Consider the following 8,115-nt stretch of genomic DNA (forward strand, 5'->3'; position numbering starts at 1 on the left):
AACAGTTCCAATGTCCAAAAACTGGATAACAGGGCAATACAGGTTATGCAGAGGCAGAATCTGAAAAGACAATCGATAAATCAGAACACTGGTAAACAGGGCAATAAGTGTAAGGAAGAGACAAGGTCAGAAAAACAGTTAGGAGTATGGGGAGATGGTCTGGTTGGTCAGATGTGGTAGTTGTACATTTTGATGTTTGAATAGGCTTTGTGAAGTGTGTTCTTTCCTTAAGTGGTCTGTTCACACTTCGGACAACCTGCCTTTTTTCGTTTGGGATGGTTTCTCTGTTCGCTGTACTAAATAGATAGGCTAATGCTACGTTAGTGTTGACATCTGGTGGGCCTCTGGTGCTGACAATGTTCCACAGAGACACCGGTGTTCTCCCCCAGTATAATGTGTGCATGTATAAATTCACTTTTGACAGCCTGATAATACTGGGAAATCACGCTACTGGATTTAATTAATTCATTAATAGAAACACACTTAAAAAGCACCGAAAGGGAGAGTATCAAGCCTCTGCATCTGTGCGTGCCACCATCTTGTCATCAATCTGGCAGAACAGAGTTTAACACAGTATCTTTAAATACATGGTGGCATGGAAAAATTGCTGACGTCTCGAAAATGCTAGCCGCAAGATGCCTGCCGACCCGGAAATGCACAACGCAATCTCAGAAAGCGTGCACCACGAACGCAGAAATGTAAGGTGAGGAATAATTTCCATGTCAAGATATTGTGATTTCTCTAAAAAACATTTGACAATGCATGTGTCCTCAGCATAGTTCACTTTCTCTCTAGCCTTACATTGCTGGCCTGCGCTATAATAAAATTTTGCATTTACTTGAAACCCAAACCTGTTCATGCATGGCAATGCCCCTGTGCACAAAGTGAGCTCCTTGAACATGTGGTTTACATGCTTTGGAGAGGAAGATCTTGAGTGGCCTGCTATAGAGCTCTGAACTCATCCCCACTGAACATCTTTAAAATGAATTGGAACACTGAATGCACCCCAGGCCTCCTTACCTACATCAATACCTGCCTTTTGTAATACCCTTTTGGCTGATGAACACATATATCCATAAGCACACTTTAAAATCTAATGGAACATCTTCCCAGAAGAGTGGAGGGAATTATAAGAGAAAATTGGGACTAAATGTGAATTGCAATGCTCAAAAATCACATACCATACATATGACCAGGTGACCCAATACTTTTTGCAATATAGTCTATATCCAATTTTCATTTCTATAGTAGTCCCATGAGAACATATATTAAAATGGTTGCTGAAATGTGAGGGTGTAATCACTTTTGTGAAATGCTGTATACAATTTTATAGGCAATTCGATTAAAGGTAAGCTCAGTCTGAGTATAGAGCAAGAAAAGGTTAAGGTATAAAATTGTCAAAAAGTCTGATTCTACATGAAGAGATACAGGATGTGTGCAGACATCTGCAGCCAGTGAGGCTAAAGACAGAAAAAGACAACTAGGCTAAGAACACTCCTTGATTTATCTTGCAGAGCAAGGTGCATGGGCAAGTAGAAAAGTTCAGCTTATGCCAGCTTCACTAAGATTAATAATAGACAATAACATTTAGCATTATTTAGTATAAGTAATAAGCATTATTATATATTTGAACAGCAGAGGTAGAAACCTAAATAGTTAAATTAATATAAAAAGTAAAATCAGTATGGTATGCACAAAGTACAGAAATATTTTGAGAACAGGAAGATTCTAAGAAAAGCTAAGAAAAAGATGAGAGGTACACAAAATAGGAAAAACATTTGGAGAAAGGAGCTGGTGTGTTAAAACTAAAGCGCTGAGTTGGTAAAACTAGAATTGATTAAATCCAAGATGTCAAAAAGTAAGAGGTTTCTAGACAATATGTAAATGAAACAAAGTATGGTTTGCAAAAAGTGCAAAATCAAGAGATGCTTGTGGGAAAAGGTGTGAAATCTGCAAGGGATGTTTTGCAAAAGTGCAAGATCAGGAGATGTTTGCAAGAAAAAGGTGTGGAAGTTGAAGGAGTTATTTGCAAAAAAGAATGAGAAATATTTAGATAGGGGGGTGTAAAAGTATATGTAAACTAGAACTGTATGGAGGTAAACAAGGCTTCCAAAGAAAAGGGAAGAATTTACCAGAATGTGCGAGGAGAGGAGATTTCTTCACATGATTTGCTCTTTCTTACTTCTCGACAGGATGATTTCTTCATTGGTTTATTATTTAATTGTTTGAAGTTCAAAGTTTTAATGGTATTTCATTTGTTAATGGGGGTCTGAGTTCCGACAGTGTCTATAAAGCCAAATATAGACTAGAGTTGCACTCACCTGCAGGTACTTATCACACCCAATTTGGTACTCCACTCCCTTTCAACCTTTAAGCATAAATTGGTATGATCCCTCCTACATGTGTTTGAGAGAAAAAATTACAAAATAATTCTGCAAATTGCTGCTATAATGCTGTAAATTGTGAATGTCCAGCCAAATCACATTGTAAGGATTTACTTTGAAGGTAGTATAAGTTACTTACTTTCAGCAATAGGGGGAATACTTTCCTGGGAGCGTCCTTTTTTTTGCTTTTGAATATAATATCAATATAGAAAATGTATCAGCAGTGTTACTCATAAAAGTAATTATTTTCTGCAGGTGTTGTCCAAGCCATCTTGTCTTTTATGCAAATATTTGTTCATAAGTATTATCTGATCAAAACAAAGGTGACATGGCAAGTTGCACAGAATTACTGCAGGAAACATATGATGACCTGGCTACAGTAGAAACTGACCTTGATTGGTTAATACTACAGAAAGAATTGGCAGCACAAAGCTTTAAAGATGTTGCCTGGGTCGGCTTGTACAATGATATTAACAGTTGGCACTGGGCCTTTAATGATATCCCAATGAAAAATACATTTACACAGTGGTATGGTGGACAGCTTGATAATTTGGGTGGAAATGAAGCATGTTGTCTAATAGGTCCATATGGATACTGGTGGGATTACACTTGCACACTCCTTTTTCCCTTTATATGCTTCAATGGTGAGTTCAAATGTTTTTTTATTTTATTGTCTGTATTCACATTTGCTTGCTTGTTTAGCAGAATTTATTTCATTACTCTATTAATAATGTCGACAGCTTGTTTGGTGCAGTTTTAACTTTAAATTAAGCAAATTGATGTTATATTAAGTTGTCAATAAATGCAGAAGAGGTGTTAAAGTTCTGAAGTTCATTTCCTATTTTATATATTATATTATATATTATTTCTATTAATTATATATTATATATACAGTGGGGAAAATAAGTATTTGATACACCGCCAATTTTTCAAGTTTTCCTACTTACAAAAAAAAAAATGGAGAGATCTGTCATTTTCATCGTAGGTACAGCTCAACTGTGAGAGACAGAATCTTAAAGAAAATCACATTGTATGATTTTTAAATAATTAATTTCCATTTTATTGCATGAAATAAGATTTGATACAATAGAAAAATAAGGTCTTCTCCAGATCTTTCAGGTTTTGGGGCTGTCACTGGGCAACACAGAGTTTTAGCTCCCTCCATATATTTTCTATTGGGTTCAGATCTGGAGACTGGCTAGGCAACTCCAGGACCTTGAAATGCTTCTTACGGTGCCACTTCTTAGTTGCCCTGGCTGTGTGTTTGGGGTCATTGTCATGCTGGAAGACCCAGCCACGACCCATCTTCAATGCTCTTATGTAGGGCTTAAAGAGGTTGTTGCCCAAAATCTTGCAATACATGGCCCCATCCATCCTCCCCTCAATATGGTGCAGTCGTTCTGCCCCTGTTGCAGAAAAGCACCCCTAAACATGATGTTTCCACCCCCATGCTTCACAGTTGGGATGGTGTTTTTGGGATTGTACTCATCCATCTTTTTATCTGTTTATACCAAAAAGATTTATTTTGGTCTCATCGGACCATATGACCTTCTCCCATGCCTCCTCTGGATTATCCAGATGGTCTTTGGCAAACTTCAGATGGGCCTTGACATGTGCTGGCTTGAGCAGGGGGCCTTGCACGCGCTTGCATTTTAATCCATGACGGTATAGTGTGTTACTAATGGTAACCGTTGAGACTGTGGTCCCAGCTCTGTTTGTGTCATTGACCAGGTCCTCCTGTGTAGTTCTAGGCTGATCCTTCATCTTTCTCAGGATCATTGATACTCCACGAGGCGAGATCTTGCATGAAGCCCCAGTCCGAGGGAGATTGACAGTCATCTTGAAATTCTTCCATTTTCTAATAATTGCGCCAACAGTTGTTGCCTTCTCACCAAGCTGTTTGCCCATTGTCCTGTAGCCCATCACAGCCTGCAGGTCTACAATTTTGTCCCTAGTGTCCTTAGACAGCTCTTCAGTCTTGCCCATAGTGGAGTGGTTGGAGTCTGATTGATTGAGTGTGTGGACAGGTGTCTGTTATACAGGTAACGAGTTCAAACAGGTGCAATTAATAAAGGTAATGAGTGGAGGATAGGAGGGCTTCTTAAAGTCAAACTAACAGGTCTGTGAGAGACAGAATACTACTTTCACGCAATCAAATGGAAATTAATTATTTACAAATCATACATTGTGATTTTCTGGATTATTTTTTAGATCCTGTCTCTCACAGTTGAGGTTTACCAACGATGAAAATAACAGATCTCTTCATTCTTTGTACTTGTGAAAACTTGAGAAATCGGCAGTGTATAAAATTCTTATTTGCCACACTGTATGTATATATATATATATATATATATATATATATATATATATATATATATATATATATATATATATATATATATATAGAGTGCCAAAGGCAACTAAAACAGGAAACCAGGAACCAACACAAAATAGGTGGTCATAATGTTATGCTTGATTGATGTCCATAAGATTATGCCTGGTTGTTGTGTGTGTGTGTGTGTGTGTGTGTGTGTGTGTGTGTGTGTGTATAGACACCAAAATGTCATTATTTATTTTAATAAGTATAAAGCCAAAAAAGCTGTGTGACTATGTACACATTCAAAGTATGTACACCTTTACTGCTTTCATTGGATTTAAAAGGCTGCCTATTAGCCAGGTGCTACTAATTAAATTCTCAAACTGTAGAAGTTTGATGGTTTAAAGCATTCATGTGTGTGCTAACACAATGCCAAAGAGGAAAGAAATCAGCTATAATCTTAAAAAAAGCAATTGCTGCTGTCCATCAATCTTGGAAGGGTTGTAACGCCATTTTCCAATAATTCAATGTCCATCATTCTCCAATGAGGAAGATTATTCACAAGTGAACATTGCAACAACATCACAGCAAATACATACCAAGTTCAGACAGTGCAATGCTCAGAGAATTTGGAAAAAAAAAACAATAATTATGTAAATGAATACCACACACAAATCTACTGTCAAAACACAGTGGTGGAGAGGTGAGGATTTGAGCTTGTTTTGCAGCAAGAGGATGTGGGCAACTTGCAGTCATTGAGTTGGCCATGGAGTCCTTTGCATTCTAGAGTCAAATGTAAGGTCATCTGTCTAACAGTTAAAACACTGACAGATTTGGAATATGCAAAAAGACAGCACAATTGCAAGGGCCAGTCAAAATCCAGACTTTAACCCAACTTAAATGCTTAGGGAAGCTGTGCATAACAAAAGCCTACAATCCTCAAATAACTGCAGCAAAGTTGTAAAGAAGGGTGAGCCAAAAAGTGAGCAACTGATAGTCATACAGGACACCATTATATAAGTTATTCCTGCTAAAGGTGGTCCAACAAGCTACTGAAATCATATGGTGTATGCATATTTTGACTCACAGCATCTTAATTTCAGCTTGATTTTTGAAAATATGACACAGTCTTTCAGACTTAGCAGCATTAACAAAGCATCAAAGATTTCAAAGATGATATCTTTAAAAATGTTTTGTTTTTCATGCTGATGTATAAACAAAGTATTGTATATGCACAACCTCACAATCTCACAATTCATTTCTTAAAATGTAAGAAAGAATATTTAAGAATAAAATGATGCTTGTATTTATATTTATGGGTGCCAAATGTTTTCACGACAAAACATAATTTGAGGTTAAAAACTCGAGAAAAGTCAAGTGAATCAGAAAGACAAACAACAAACAGACAACATAAACAAATTCAACAAATTCAGTGAAACAATAGGGACACAGGGACCAAATGGCGACATCTGGTGGGAAAAACGGGAAGCACAGGGAAAGAAAACCTAAAGCCTGTACTGTAGATCTTGCAAGAATCCTGCAGATACTGTCAGCACTGAAAATATTTTTATTTGAAAATAGTGTTGATTAATTTTATAAGTTTTAATGAACCTCAAGTCTAAGCAACAGTGCTTGCAAAATATGCATACTTTATGGTCATCACATTTTACAACAAGTAAAAGTAGAATCTTTATTTCTGAAGGGATCTAATATAGTAATCACACCTATTGTTATTTTACAGCTAATAATAGTGCTGCTGGCAGATATGTTGCTGTCACTTCTGCAATGAACTGGAGTGACGCTCACGCTTACTGCCAAGAATTTCATACAGATTTGGCATTAGCCAACAGCACAGCGGAAAATGACAGGATGCAGAGCATTGCATATGTGCAGGGACGATCTTGGATTGGCCTATACAGGGACAGCTGGAAGTGGTCAGATGGGACAAACACATCGAACTTCATGTGGCTTGCTGGACAACCTGATAATTATTATCAAAATGAAAACTGTGCTGTGCTTAATAATGGATGGTTCAATGACGTAAAATGCAACCAGCTCCACTATTTCATCTGCCACACCAGTGAGTTGGGGGTTGGGGGTTGGAGGTATTTTACCTAACCATATGACTGACCTATCATTGTTTCTTGGTGTCTGTATGTGTGTGTGTTCTAGCTCATCTACTGAGGAGACAGCAAACAGTGAAACTGAAAGTAAAGTCTTCTGATGAGAGTGTGACTGATTCTGACATGCAGTCGGCCATTTCAGAGCTGGTGAGTCACATGATGCACCAAAATCACAGTGTGCACACCCTTTTCCCGGTCTAATGTAGTATAGTAAATATTAGCACGTTAAAAAATTCTTTTAGTTACAAAGATTCGGTAGGAGATGCTTTCTAAAAAAGAAAAATGTTGAATTTAGAGTTTTCATTGCAAAAATGAAAGTAGACTAACAAACAGTGACATGAACTGCCTTTTATTAATATTTGTTAATTGTGAAATTGAAAAGATTTATCTGTTATTGATTGATGGATGCTCATATGAACTTGCAGTGACGAGCACACTGATACAAAATCACATTAATAAAATATCGAATCAATCAAATTTCTTAAAAACTTTAAACATATTTATTTAAGTTCCTTAAAACTGAATCAGTGTAGAATTCAGAAATGGCAAAGGTGGCAGAAATCAGGAATCAGGTGGTGCTCCTGCAAAAAAAATCCATATGTTTAAATTCAACAGTTTCCCATTGGGATGAGTAAAGTACCTAACTACCTACCTACCTACCTACCTACCATATACAGAATATACAGTATATTTACACACAAAAAATATCTACACCAATTCCAGGAGGCACAAAAAGACATAAGCTTGAAAATCCTGTTACTGTTTTCAGATCAAGAAGAAGTTGGAGGAAAATGGCATGCTGGGGAACACCACAGTGACCTGGAGAGTGCAGACAGATGGACAAGTCTTTCACAAAAAAAAGGAAAAATGAACTGTAAATGCTTGGTCCCTTTGTTCATGTTTAATTTCAATAACATGCCTTAATTGTGTATATAGTATAGTTGTAGAGATAGTGATTTAGTAGAGATGCTTGTTGTTTGTTAAGAAAATCAATTCAAATACTTTGTGTAAGAAAGTAAAGTAGAGTTTTATACAGAGGTGGCAGTGTGGCAGATAACAAAGTGATACAGAGCATTCATTCAGTTTTCATACAGGGAATGTGTTTAGAAACACATTACACTATCAGGTCGCTTCTTGAACAAGAGGAAAATGATGCTCTGCTTAAAGAATGATGTTTGTTGATAATATCCAACAATCTTCACTATTTCATATGCCACAACAATTTTTCGTGTCATTTCTTTTTTATTTTATTCCGATGCTTTTTGTAGCAGGCACTATATGGGTGAAATTA

At 36.9% G+C, this 8,115-nt stretch overlaps 1 protein-coding gene across 1 annotated transcript; it reads left to right on the forward strand.

The window, feature by feature from the left end:
- The first annotated feature begins 2,964 nt into the window (after positions 1-2,964).
- Positions 2,965-7,876, forward strand: LOC124386536 (C-type lection lectoxin-Enh3-like). The gene is made up of 4 exons (XM_046850439.1): positions 2,965-3,028; positions 6,443-6,781; positions 6,874-6,971; positions 7,594-7,876. Exons 2-4 carry the CDS (start codon positions 6,487-6,489, stop codon positions 7,693-7,695), a joined length of 495 nt encoding a protein of 164 aa, XP_046706395.1. The 5' UTR covers positions 2,965-3,028; positions 6,443-6,486; the 3' UTR covers positions 7,696-7,876.
- The last annotated feature ends 239 nt before the right edge of the window (positions 7,877-8,115 follow it).

Source organism: Silurus meridionalis, chromosome 5, assembly GCF_014805685.1.
Source record: "Silurus meridionalis isolate SWU-2019-XX chromosome 5, ASM1480568v1, whole genome shotgun sequence".
Taxonomy (NCBI): Eukaryota; Metazoa; Chordata; class Actinopteri; order Siluriformes; family Siluridae; genus Silurus; species Silurus meridionalis.

Excerpts from the sequence above, each read along its gene's own strand:
- LOC124386536 (XM_046850439.1), top strand. The coding sequence starts at position 6,487 with ATGAACTGGAGTGACGCTCACGCTTACTGCCAAGAATTTCATACAGAT. Across the intron at positions 6,782-6,873 it reads CTATTTCATCTGCCACACCA|CTCATCTACTGAGGAGACAG; the intron begins GTGAGTTGGGGG and ends TGTGTGTTCTAG. Across the intron at positions 6,972-7,593 it reads AGTCGGCCATTTCAGAGCTG|ATCAAGAAGAAGTTGGAGGA; the intron begins GTGAGTCACATG and ends TACTGTTTTCAG.